The sequence below is a fragment of the Cynocephalus volans genome, chromosome 4, assembly GCF_027409185.1.
Source record: "Cynocephalus volans isolate mCynVol1 chromosome 4, mCynVol1.pri, whole genome shotgun sequence".
NCBI classification, from domain to species: domain Eukaryota; kingdom Metazoa; phylum Chordata; class Mammalia; order Dermoptera; family Cynocephalidae; genus Cynocephalus; species Cynocephalus volans.
The window spans coordinates 142,873,442-142,887,514 of record NC_084463.1 but is presented as its reverse complement, the minus strand read 5'-3'; the positions used below and the strand labels follow the sequence as shown (position 1 = coordinate 142,887,514).

Here is a 14,073-nt window from a genome sequence, read left to right as displayed (position 1 = left end):
ATCCTCCTCCATACTTCTTGGGCCAATTCAGAAACTTTAGCTCTATCCCATCTAGAGAGAGCAAAATGCTAAGCACTATTTCTTCTTCATTTGAAAGAGCTGGTCTCTAGAGGGCAGCTATGAGGACAACGCCTGTGGGAAGCACAAGACCAGCTCACAGCATTTAGGATCTATCTCTCGGAAAGATTTAAACACTCAGAAGAAAAATGAGTCACCTAAAAGTGGATGGAGACCTCTGCTGGCCACAACTGTCCATGCAGGTCTCTCAAGCTAGTTCAGAGTTTCTCAGACTGTTCCTCAGTCTCAGTTCATTCCGACATATAATCTAGGGGCTCTAAGGTAGTAACTATTGATGCAATGGGTTCACCCCCCAAATTTTGTGCCTGTCTTACAAAAAGACCCCAATCTGACCTCCCTAAAGAGAATTCACTAAGGTATAAGAACTTTTCAGAATCATGTGTATCACTTCTCGGCCTTTTGGCTAAGATCAAGTGTAGTACCAGAATCAGGTGTATGCTATTTTTTTAGTTACTCCTGCCACCAAAGTCAGGTTACATCAATGGAAGGTAAACAGAAGGCAAAATGAAAGCATATTTTGGAAAGAACATATTTTGTTACATTATAAAAGAACTCTCTCTAATCTTATTGAGGAGACATTATCAATAGAACAGTGGTTCTCAATCAAAGCAATTTTGCCCCAACAGTCCCCAAGGGGGACAATTAGCAGTGTCTAGACATTTTTGGTTGTCACACCTTGGGGAGGGGATACTATTGGCATCTAGTAGTAGTTGAAACTAGTCATCTTTTGTACCTAGTTGAGAATTATTTCAACCAGATAATCTCACATCTAGTCGAGATCAGTCCAGCCTAGATGGGAAAAGAGGTAATTTTTTGAACACAGAATACTGAGAGAAAGGAAAGCAGGACTAATCGGGCACCACAGTGGAGAGTTTTAAACAGTGAAAGAGCAGAAGAAAGAAAGAGGGCATCAGAAAGCAGATGAGAGATTAGAAGGGGGGGCAGGAAAGTGCCAAAGCTGCCTTTCTTCTGTAACTTGACATACAGGAGGGTGTTCACCAGGTAACTGACCCTCATGACCAGAAGTGTTCAGGGAGAGAAGACCTAATTAGTGATGATGTCCAGTAGAGTAATATTCTTGCTAGGGACAAGAGTTTCATAGAGTTTTGAACAGCTACATGGAAAATAAGAGATGATTTAGCCAACCCCTTCATTTCACAAATGAGGAAATGAAAGCCTAGAGAGCTTTGGTGACTTATCGTGGTCATACAATTCATAGGAACAAAGCCAGGGCTCAAACCCAAGTCTTTTAACTTCTAAGTGTGTCTCTCTGAACCCAAATAACCTAAAAGTACCCTGTTTTAAACGACCTGCATTCATTCCGTCTCTACTGTTCTGTGATTCTGAGCCTACTGCTGAAAATGACCAGTCAAGCTTGTCTCAGACCTGTGGTGCCCACATTGTGCTCCTGCAAAAGAACAGGGGGGAATTTTTAAATTAAGGACAAACACCCTAACATAAAGAGAAAGAGAGACAAGATAACAGCAACAAAATGCAAAGCTGAAAAGTAGAGGGAGAAGTGGTAACTGATGCCCAAGATAGCTACATCCTAAATCAGCTGAGAAACACTTGAGTCACACTGCAGAACCAAAGTGGGGGTACAGGTGGGACTAAAAGCAGGAGGACAGACTGAAAATGAATTAAGAAGCAGTTAGGACCCTAGATCTCCTCCCCATCCCAGACATCCAGTGACTGCCCTGCCCTCATACAGACAGAGCCCCTTCTCTGGTCAGGGTTAAACATAGGCCCTCTGCTGAGGGTGGGGGGAGCCAAACTGAAAACAGGGGGATGCATGGGATGCTTACATACTTAAGACTAAGAACCTTCCAAGTCTCTTCTCCTGCTCATCTCCTACATAGGTAACTTTGATAAATACGAAAACTTTTTAAAAATCCATTAAGAAAATAAACAGAAACAAATATTACCAATTTGGGGACAGTCTTTTTAATTTTCTTTTTTTTTAACTTGCTTGACATTTAAGCCCAATTAAATTTCTTTCAGAAGAAATCGAGGGAAACAGTGTTAAATGGAACACCCAGCAGAGGACTTTAGACAGTCGGAGAGCAGCCCGACTCTCAACTGAAAAGGCAGCATCAGAAGGTGGAAAAGAGATTTGGAAAGGGAGGCAGAAAAATGGCAAATATTCCAGGCAGAGGACCACTTAATTACAAAGGCCATCTGAAATGGGAAGCTGGGCCAGCTCATAGCTCACATTCCCATGGTCAACAGCTACACAGAAGCACTGCCCTGAAATGCCCCAGCTTTCATGGCTGTCTTGGTCACTGAAACCATCACTTGCTGTTACTACAAATCTTCCAAAGAGCTTCAGCTTTGCATCCTGAAGACACTGCTGTGGTTAAGACACTAACATCACAGTAGGCTTATCTCGGCAGGATTTTAAAATCTCTGATAGTTATTATTTCAAACCTTATTGATGCAACTCACCTAACACCGCTTTCCCATTGTTTCAGTTTGGTTATTTGATCCAGTGGAGGAAATAAACCTCACTCAACTCTGCATTCATCTGCTGTCCCTCTGTATGCAAGGAGTCCAGACCACCAACTCAAGACCAGCCATGTCATCTCCCCAATAGGCCTGCCTGGACTTGGCCCCTTACCTGTCTCTGCATTTCTTCAATCTGTCTTTGAGGAATGCTCTGCAAAATACTGTACACATCTGACATCTTTTCTTCTGGTACAACCACAGATGCTCTAGAGACAAAAACAAAATAATTTACGAATGTACAGCCCTTTACCGAAAACCTTTCTACATAGTCTTGTTTCATTCTCACAAGCAGAAACAACACCCCAAACCTCTTTCAACTCCACATCCCCCAGGGAGAGAGTATTCTCTCTCCCCTCCTTTTCTCATGCCAACCTTCCCAAGGGAGTTTTCTCACCAGCTCTACTTTTCACCTCCCATTCACTAGTTCACTTTTCTTTCATCCTGCTCTACTCCATTGGTGTGCTCAAGGCACAACGGTATTCTCTCACTCACGCAAACATACCATGCTCTGCCCTCCCACAGGGCCTTTGCATGTGAAATTCCACCCACCAGGTACGCTCTTCTTTACGCTTCAGTGCCCTTTCTGAATTAACAGTTACTTTTCTCCTTTAGCTACTGATTCAAATCCATTCATTTATCTGGCACAAATTTAAGGAGGCCCTACTCTGTGGCAGGCCCTGTAATGCCAGTGAATAAATCCAGCAAGGAAGATGAGGGAGTACCAGGCCACAACTGTGCCCAAGGGAAAAGCACTCCAGGCAGAACTAACATGAGAAAGGCCCTGAGAAAGCAGCGTGTAGGTCCTGTGCCAGGAACACCAAGGAGGCCATTGCGGCTGGAGCAGAGTAAACAAGATGAATAACTGGAGATAAGGAGAAACAGGGGAGGGAGGGTCCCAGCAGAGCACTTACGACCTCGGACAGTGTGGGCCACTGAAGGACTTGTGCCTTTACTGTGAGGTGGAAGGCCATTAGAAGGTTTTGAGCAAAGGTATGATGTGATCTATGTTCCAACAGAATCATTCTGTCTCAAATGTTAGAATAAACTGAAGAAACAGGAACAGGGAGAGCACTGCAAAAGCCAGGTGTGGGGATGGGGAGAAGCGATGAAAGAGACAAGAGGGGAGAGAGCCTGCAGGATGTGCTAATAGGTTAGACATGAAATGTACGAGAAAGAGAGAACTCAACAATGACGTTTCCTCAGTACATTCAGAAGAGTTTGTAATTTGTATAAAATAATTTATTAAAATCTTAACCCCCACTCTGCCAACCGGGCTAGTCCATTAGGGTGGAAACCACACCTGCTTTCCTTCACCAGCATATCCTCAGCACCTGGTATACTGCCCAGCACACAGCTGACACTTGATAAACATTTGTTAGATAAGTGAATGATTTCTGCTATACAGATGAGAAAACTAAGGCTCAAAAAAGATTAAATGATTTGCCAAGATCACCAAGCTAGCCACTAATTAGAGTTGGTCTTGTTATCCGAACCTCAGCCTCTGACTTCAAATCCACAGCCCTTCCACCACTTATCCATAATTACAACTACCCCAACAGATCTAGATTCTCACAGAAACATCCTTTCACAGTCCCTGCCTCTGCGAAGCCCTCATCGACCCCACTGCCAACAACGCTGCGAGTCTCCTCACTGTCCTCCACCCTCACCCACCCACTGTCAACGATACTGCCTGTCTCCTTGTAAAGCTACACGACTACTCAATTGTTGGGTTAGGGCCATAGCCCTACGCTAATTGGCTGGCTGGGGCTATTGTCAGACTTCTGCAGATGTAGCCAATTGTACTGTTAAAGCAACTCATAACTAAAGCCAACACGTTTCATTGTTTTATTTACACTAAGTTTTCCACTTGCATTGTCTGGGCTAGGAGTTAGGAAACGCAGACCCTTCAGACCCATTGTACAGACTGGGTCACCAGACCCCTCACACACAGGTCCACGCTACGCAATTGGGAAAGATCCTGGGAGCCATTGACAGATGACACGAGCTTAGTCCTCAGCTTCCTTAGCAACAGCAGCAGCTTATAGCAGATCCAGTGGTGTTGGCCTCTCGGGGCATCTGAGGACACTGGCAGCAACAGCTTCCAGCAGCAGTAGCGACCTCCCCGTGGCCCCCCAGGGGCATCTCGGGGGCAGAGGGACCCCGTGGATCAGAATCACTAATCCTTTATACTTAAGTCCATAACCCAGCACACCCGGTGCACATGCGCAATTACATTAGACAATAACCAAGGAACGCCTGAACACACGTGCATATTTACACCAAATGCTCGGCAAGATTCTGAACATCTTAGGTGCCCTGACCGTTTTCCTTCACTTTCCCTACACTCCTCTTCACTCTTCTCCACCCTCACCCACCCACTGCCAATGATGCTGCGTGTATCCTCCTCTCTTCTCCCAGCATCCTGTTCCATCCTGGTTGTGTCTCATCACAGGATGTGGTTATTGCTGGTTTACTTGCCTATCATCTAAGCCATGAGCTTCTTGGAGGAAAGTTCTGACCTTTATTCTCTTTGTGTCCCCATACCTGACACGGCCTGGCAAAGAAAACGTACTCAATAAAAGTTTTCACAGGTAGATAAGTGCTGGAAGTGGCTCATCACGTCTCTGAGATATAAAGAATAAGAACATGCTCTCCTTTTTCATGCCATGTTAGGCACCCTCCTCTCTTCTGGGCTTCTACAGCCCCCTGTGCAAACATCTGCTGTGTCATGTGCCACAGAATATCATAATCATTGGTTATCTTCCCCACTAGCTTTAGCCTCCTCAGAAGCAGAGACTCTGTGTTAATTACAATAGGCTTTCCAACACATGTGAGATCAATGAATGACTGAATTAGTGCTATTTAAATTGTTCAGATACCTGTGGTGATCAGACTTGGATAGAAATATCAAAAAAGTTGGGTGAGGTGAAAGCAATTAAACATTTGTGGCAAGGACAAGACTGAGAGGTATACACAAAAGGAATTAATATTCCATAATCTCCAGCCTCCAAAGTCTTGGAAAATGAAACATGAGAAGAAAGGGCTCTTCCATTAATTGCAGTATTAACAGCTATAACCAAGCAGTACCTGTTTTGCCCACCTGGACACTGGGAATGTTTCTAAGCTCTCATCCACAGAGAGGCTCCCTAGTTAGTACGTCATGCAAATTTGACAGAGACTCAAGAGCAGTGGTTTTCAACTATGGCTACAAATCCAAATTATGTAGGATTCTTAACATTCAGAATCCCCAGGAACAAGGCCAGGCATTTCTTTTAAAGCCCTCCAGGTGAGCCTACTCTGCAGTTATAGATGAAAACCACTGCTCTAGGCTAGGGGTTGGTAACTTTTCTGTAAAGGGCCAGAGAGTAAGTAACTATTTCAAGCTTTGTAGACCATAAAATCTCTGTTGCAATTACTCAAATCTACCAACATAATACAACAACAACCAAACAATACATAAATGAAGGGGTGAGGCTGCGTTTTAATAAAATTTTATTTATGAAAACAGCCGGCCTGCAAATTTGGCCTATGGGCTCAGTTTGTGAACTGCTCTATATTTCTCATCTCTTCATGAAAATATACCTAAACAGTCTGAAGTAGTAATGCTGAAAACTAGGTACACATTACAATTACATGAGGGACTTTTTATTTCTACATGCAGAACCACTCATCTAAAAGTTTATCAGAAGGTAACACCCACCTTTTCCAGTCAAGAACTTCAGAGAAAGGCAAAATATAGGAGTCTGCAATGATCACTGGGACACATCCAGCCTGTAACACATCACTCAGTGCCGCCTGGCCCAACCGTGCTCCACGAAGGACCACACAGAAAGTAGCCTCCTGCAGGACACAAAGAAAGGCAAGGGGTTACAAACCAGCGATGTTGATCCACTGAACTTTCCCTGCAGACCATAAAGCCCTGCAAGGGTAGAAGCCAAGCAATGATGAGGCATCTTGACACAAAAATGCCAAAAGATAACAGCTCTCACCTATAAAACTTGAAAAGCTTAACTGGTTGCAATGTTTTATATTTCCATTCTTCAGTGTTACTTCAATGCCACCACTGTTGGCATTCTGAAAATGTCCAGAACCAACTTCAAGTCTTCCTCAGGACACTCAACAATGTGACTTCCTGCAGACTGGTTTCTTTTAGCCCTAGTGTACTATGTAAACACACTAGGACACATTGTCCGCTTGCAGTACTAACCTCAGCCTAACGTGTAACAGAATTATTTTGTCTGGGAATATTAGGATCTCTGAAAGACCACCTAAAGGGAAGGTATCAAATCTCTTTTCAATTTTCTACTCCCCATAGCATCTAGCAGTATGCTTTGCACATAGAAGTTATCCATTTTATGAATGCAACACCTTTGAAAAGATGTTAAGGCAAATATGTACTATTTAGAAATAATAAATCTAACAAAAGCAAAATCTCAAAAAACTTCTTCCTCATTCATTTCCTCAGATGTCCTCAATGTGGGGAATACTTGAGAAAATGAAAGCTGTATAGGAGAAAAAACAATGTAATGGGTAAACCAAAATAAGGATAGACCCTAACTCTCTAACATGCAGTTTCTCCAAGTTTTTGCCTCTTCAGGAGAAAAAAAAAGATTTTTTTAAAAAAATGACTATCTAATCTTTAAAGCTAGAGAAAGAAAAGTTCAGAAAAAAAAAAAAAATGAAGAAACTCAACATTCCTACCCCTTCTGGGGGTAAATGAGAAAAGCAGCAAGAGTAGAGAAGAGAATCCATCATGGCGCCTGGAGACGCAGGTGGAGTGCCCGCCTGACCTGAAGAGTCACCATCCAGATGCGGACACACATGCTGATAACCATTTTTCCTGTCTAGACAAAGGTTACTATAAATACTCCTGTTCACATCACCAGTTATCAGTCAGACATTCCAGAGGGAGATGCAGAACTTTTTGAGAGAAAGTATTTTAACAATCTCAGTATGGGCCAGCTCTCCAGAGAACCCCTCCCCCCCAAAAATCACACCAGCTCCTTGATATTTCTCCTTGAACTAACTTATCTGTGTTTTAAATATTTAAGTGAACAAAGCTCAATTTCACCTTTCCTAGCTCCCCTACCCCTGGAATGTCAAATATCCTGCTCCTAAAACATCCCCAAAGGGACTACTTTGCCTTAGGTAAAGGAAGCACTGCCATTCTCATGATTTAAGTAAAGGATATGCTACCTACTGGTAGGACATGCTCAGGGTGGCAAAAACACCAAAAAACAAAAGAATAAAAATAATCAACAAAACCCTCCACTCCCAGGGAAACCTGACTGTGGCCTTGCAGGGCAGCATGGCCAAGCAACAAACAGCCACCTTCAAGAAGGAAATTTCTCTGGACTGACTTATGAATACAGAGGTAAAAGCAAAATACTTTTGTCTGCTTTGGCTTATTTGTAAAACTACCAGATTTGCATTTTTGAAGTAAAATGAACATTTGAAAGGAATATGAACTCTCACAGACCAAGCACCTTTGCATGAAGACAATATACCAGACATCCAAGTACCTGAAGGTCTACAAATCCAGTGAAGAGCAATACTACATTTTCTCCCACCTTGGATAATTCTCCTAGCTGCATGTGGAAAACAAATCCTGTGTGTGGGAATCAATTTTACCCTGTGGAAGTGACCTCTACTGAGCCTTAAGAGAGGTAATGAATGATATGCACCTGCAGCACCTGGGGGTAATCGAAGACCTGGTGCTTGTAACAGCGCTTACGGATGGAAAGGACGCCCTCTGAGAGATTGGTGCATTTGTCTAGTACTAACACAGACTCTCCATGTCTGGCCTGGAGGGCTTCCAGGTCCTCTCTGTACTCGGGATGGAGAGCCATCTGGGATGACAGGAGGAAGTATCGCCGAGAACTGCAAAGGAGAACAAAAGGTGACTGGTAAATTGCAGCTGGTATGTTAGTCAAGGTAAGACAATCTTTAATATTAAATTTAATGGCATTAAGTGTTTTCTCACCAGTCTTGACATTCATTGATTTTTTTTTTTTTTTTTGGAAATTATACTCGGTAGCATTACTGAATATCTAAAATATTATACACTGTAAGAAAATAAGGTATGGAAGTTTCAAGATGGCGGCGGCTGCAGCGGCTGGCGCGGAGTAGCTGAGGTGGAAAAGGTGGCCACTGGGCCTCAGGCAGCCGGGAAACTTGTGGACCTTCCTCTGGCCATCTCTTAAGGGAGGACGGCTGCTGCTGGCTGGTCGTGGGGGCTCAACGCCACTTTGCCCCCGGCAGGAGAGGCTGCCTCATTTACAGGCAACAGCTTTGAAGTGTGGAGCAGGAAAAGAACTGATTCTTAGCTGCAAAAGTGAGTCTTGAAACAGGGAACACGGCGCCAGGGCTGCTGTGGATGCAGCCAGGATCCCGGAGGCTGGGGCCGCACTGAAGGCGGCCAGCTGCCCTATTCAGGATTCGAGGTTTCAGGCCGGCATTAAAGAAGATTCCTGGGAGCGCCCGAGCGGCGCCGCGACTGAACAGCCCGAGGCGGCAGCGCCGAGAACACGGAAGGCAACAAACCAGAGACAGAGCGAGCGCCCGACCTGGCACAGCACTGTGAGTGATCCCTGGCACAGCTCTGTTCGGGGGGTGGATGCCCACGCGGCTCCTGCCTGCACCACCAGGCCACTCACTGCCACGGTGCTGCCTCCATTTTCCCAGGTGCGGGCAGCTCCGCCCTGCTCGGCCATCACTGAGCCCATTTGCTTGGCCTGGCACGGGGCTTTCCGGACCCTGCGGGCCGACCTCCTCTCCCACTCCCGCCGCGGTTCTCTGGCAGGGCTGGGGGTGTGGGGCGTCCCGACCAGTTTTGGGAGGGCTAGGAAGTACGGGCGGGCCGACTGTCACTCCACCACACCCTGGACTCCGGCCCCGGTAAACTTCCTGTTACTGGGAGGCAGATACCATCTCTGCGACCACCAGTTTGGAAAAAAGCCTAACGAATTTCTGGTTGGGAATAGTGTGGTAGGAGAGTTCCCAGGTCCGCTTGAACCTGCCGGAGAGCAGGCTGCAGGCGGGCACTAGACTCGGTTTATACCGGGGGGATACAAAGGTGAACAAGACCCGAGAAAGATCTACACAGTGCTACAAAGGCACCCAGAGAGACCGGTCGTCTGTGCCTAGCAGAAACCTGGTAGACTTCCTGGGCGAGGCGGTGCTGAGCAGGGTCTTGAAGGCACAGCTGATAGACGAGGGGTGCAGAAAACACGCCCCAGCCCAGCACAGTGTGCACAGAGGGGGGAGACGTGCGACCAGGGAGGCGGAGACTCGACAGAAACCACACACCCGGTGGGGTCGCCACTGCACGATATAACAGCCTGGGCCAGAGCACACGGAACGGGGAGAAGTCCTGTACAGAAAGTGAAAGCTCAACAGAGATCACACACCCTGTGGTACGTGATCCACCAGCCCAGCAGAGTACAAGCTGACTAGAAAGGTGGATCCCCGGAGAAGCCCAAGACCCGAGGCAACCACACACACAAGACACTAGAGGCCAACTGAGCAGTCACGGCGGGAGCCATACCAAATTGGCAACCACAGCAACATCCTAGTTAGTCATTAGTCTTAAACCGGTGGACTGTGAAACCCCCTGCCACAATGAATAAACACCAAAAAAAGACACCAGAAATACAAAAAATCAAGAAAGTACACCACCAAAAGTTAATAAATCTCATACTCTAGATCCTATAGAACAAGAAGCCCTTGAAATAACTGACAAGGAATTTCGAGTGATAATTATAAGGAAACCGAATGAGATACAAGAAAACTCAGCTAGACATCATGATGAAATGAGGAAAAGTATACAGGATCTGAAAGAGGAAATATACAAGGAAATCAATGTCCTGAAAAAAAATGTAGCAGAACTTGCTGAACTGAAGAAGTTATTCAGCGAAATAAAAAACACAACGGAGAGTTTAACCAGCAGGCTTGTCGAAGTTGAAGAGAGAACCTCTGAACTTGAAGATGGGCTGTTTGAAATAACACAAGCAGACAAAAAGAAAGAAAAAAGAATCAAGAACATGGAAGAAAATCTGAGAGAGATATCAGACAACCTCAAGCGCTCAAATATCCGAGTCATGGGTATTCCAGAAGGGGAGGAAAATGGAGATTCCATTGAAAACATATTCAACAAAATAGTGGCAGAAAACTTCCCAGGTATAGGAAAAATCACAGATCTTCAGATCCAGGAAGCTCAACGATCTCCAAACGTGTTCAACCCAAAAAGGCCTTCTCCAAGACATGTCATAGTCAAATTGGCAAAACTCAGAGACAAAGAGAGAATCTTAAAAGCTGCAAGAGAAAAGCGTCAAATCACCTATAAGGGAGCCCCAATCAGGTTAACATCAGACTTTTCATCACAAACCCTAAAAGCTAGAAAGGAATGGGATGATATTTTCAAAATACTAAAAGACAAAGATTGCCAGCCAAGAATACTCTACCCTGCAAGGCTATCCTTCCGAAATGAGGGGCAAATAGTATATTTCTCAGACAAACAAAAACTGCGGGAGTTCACTACCACAAGACCACCCTTACAAGAAATCCTCAAGGGAGTACTGGGTTTGGTTCCTGAAAAATAACTACCACTGCCATAAAAACCTAAGAAAAATCTAAACCCGCTAGTACAATAAAAATGGCATTCATGAAGAGAAAACAAGCTAACAAAAACACTATCTACAACCTAAGGAACCAACAAACAAAGAAACCAAACAGTAAATGAGAAAGCAAGGAACAAAAGACACCTAAGACAACCAAACAACCAATAAAATGCTAGGAATAAATCAACACCTTTCAATAACAACTCTTAATGTTAAAGGCTTAAATTCCCCAATTAAAAGACACAGACTGGCTGACTGGATCAAAAAGCAGGACCCAACTATATGCTGCCTACAAGAGACCCACCTCACCCATAAAGATTCACACAGACTAAGAGTGAAAGGATGGAAAAAGATTTACCATGCAAACAGAAAAGAAAAACGAGCTGGAGTGGCTATTCTTATATCTGACAAAATAGACTTTAAACTAAAAACCATAAAAAGAGACAATGAGGGACACTACTTAATGATAAAAGGACTGATCCATCAAGAAGACATAATAATCATAAATATGTACGCACCCAATGTTGGAGCAGCCAGATTTATAAAACAAACTCTATTAGACCTAAAGAAGGAAATAGACACTAATACCATAATAGCAGGGGACCTGAACACTCCACTGTCAATATTAGACAGATCATCTAGGCAAAGAATCAGTAGAGAAACACAAGATCTAAACAAGACTCTAGACCAATTGGAATTGGCAGATATCTACAGAACATTCCACCCAACAACCTCAGAATATTCATTCTTCTCATCAGCACATGGATCATTCTCCAGGATAGATCACATATTAGGTCACAAATCAAGTCTCAATAAATTCAAAAAAATTGGAATTATCCCATGTATCTTCTCAGACCACAATGGATTAAAACTAGAAATTAATAACAAACAAAACTCTGGAAACTATACAAACACATGGAAATTAAACAGCATTCTACTTAATGACATATGGGTCCAAGAAGAAATCAAGCAGGAAATCAAAAAGTTTATTGAAACTAATGAAAACAATGATACATCATACCAAAACCTGTGGGATACTGCAAAAGCAGTATTGAGGGGAAAATTTATTGCATTAAATGCTCACTTCAGAAGAATGGAAAGATGGCAAGTGAACAACCTAACACTTCACCTTAAAGAACTAGAAAAACAAGAACAATCCAATCCTAAAGTTAGCAGACGGAAAGAAATCATTAAGATCAGAGCAGAACTGAATGAAATTGAAAACCAAAAAACAATTCAAAAGATCAACGAATCAAAAAGTTGGTTTTTTGAAAAGATAAATAAAATTGACAAACCATTAGCATGGCTAACAAAAAAAAGAAGAGAGAAGACTCAAATAACAAAAATTAGAAATGAAAAAGGCGATATTACAACTGATTCATCTGAAATACAAGGAATCATTCGAGACTACTATAAACAACTATACGCCAACAAATTTGAAAATCTGGAGGAAATAGATAAATTTCTGGACACACACAAGCTCCCAAAACTGAACCGTGAAGACGTAGAAAATTTGAACAGACCAATAACAATAAAGGAGATTGAAGCTGTTATCAGAAGGCTCCCAACAAAGAAAAGCCCAGGACCAGATGGATTCACAGCAGAATTTTACCAAACATTCAAAGAGGAATTGACACCGATTCTTTACAAACTATTCCAAAAGATTGAAACGGACGCAAATCTCCCAAACTCATTCTATGAAGCAAACATCATTCTGATACCAAAACCAGGTAAAGATATAACCAAAAAAGAAAACTACAGGCCGATATCCTTGATGAATATAGATGCAAAAATCCTCACTAAAATACTAGCAAACAGAATACAGCAACACATACGAAAAATTATTCATCACGATCAAGTGGGATTCATCCCAGGGATGCAAGGTTGGTTCAACATACGCAAATCAATAAATGTGATACACCATATTAATAAACTCAAACACAAGGACCATATGATCATCTCTATAGATGCTGAAAAAGCATTTGATAAAGTTCAGCACTCATTCATGACAAAGACCCTCTATAAGTTAGGTATAGAGGGAAAGTATCTCAACATAATTAAAGCCATATATGACAAACCCACTGCCAATATCATCCTGAATGGGGAAAAGCTGAAAGCTTTTCCTTTAAGAACAGGCACTAGACAAGGATGCCCACTCTCACCACTCCTATTCAACATAGTGTTGGAAGTACTAGCCAGAGCAATCAGAGAAGAGAAGGAAATAAAGGGCATCCAGATTGGAAAAGATGAAGTCAAACTGTCCCTGTTTGCAGATGACATGATCCTATATATCGAACAGCCTAAAACCTCTACAAAAAAACTCTTGGAATTGATAAATGATTTCAGCACAGTAGCAGGATACAAAATCAACACACAAAAATCAGTAGCATTTCTTTTCTCCAATAGTGAACATGCAGAACGAGAAATCAAGAAAGCCTGCCCATTTACAATAGCCACCAAAAAAATAAAATACTTAGGAATTGAGTTAACCAAGGAGGTGAAAAATCTCTATAATGAGAACTACAAACCACTGCTGAGAGAAATTAGAGAGGATACAAGAAGATGGAAAGATATTCCATGCTCTTGGATTGGAAGAATCAACATAGTGAAAATGTCCATACTACCCAAAGTGATATACAAATTCAATGCAATCCCCATCAAAATTCCAAAGACATTTTTCTCAGAAATGGAAAAAACTATTCAGACATTTATATGGAACAATAAAAGACCACGCATAGCCAAAGCAATGCTCAGCAAAAAAAATAAAGCTGGAGGCATAACACTACCTGACTTTAAGCTATACTACAAAGCTATAATAACCAAAACAGTATGGTACTGGCATAAAAACAGACACACTGACCAATGGAATAGA

At 42.9% G+C, this 14,073-nt stretch overlaps 1 protein-coding gene and 1 non-coding gene across 3 annotated transcripts in view; one reads left to right on the top strand and one right to left on the bottom strand.

Moving 5' to 3' along the window:
- The window catches only part of EXT2 (exostosin glycosyltransferase 2), a 151,101-nt gene that overhangs the window by 111,668 nt on the left and 25,360 nt on the right, over positions 1–14,073 (bottom strand). For both annotated transcript variants that reach the window (XR_010023370.1, XM_063093088.1), the window contains exons 5-7: positions 8,268–8,463; positions 6,284–6,423; positions 2,696–2,789 (exon numbers count right to left, since the gene is read on the bottom strand). Coding sequence is in view for 1 of the 2 variants with exons in the window: in XM_063093088.1 (XP_062949158.1) it covers positions 2,696–2,789; positions 6,284–6,423; positions 8,268–8,463 (430 nt within the window). In the remaining variant the exon portion in view is untranslated. The remainder of the gene's footprint in view (positions 1–2,695; positions 2,790–6,283; positions 6,424–8,267; positions 8,464–14,073) is intronic.
- Positions 462–645, top strand: LOC134377503 (U2 spliceosomal RNA). The gene has a single exon (XR_010023533.1). It is a non-coding gene; the product is annotated as a U2 spliceosomal RNA (small nuclear RNA).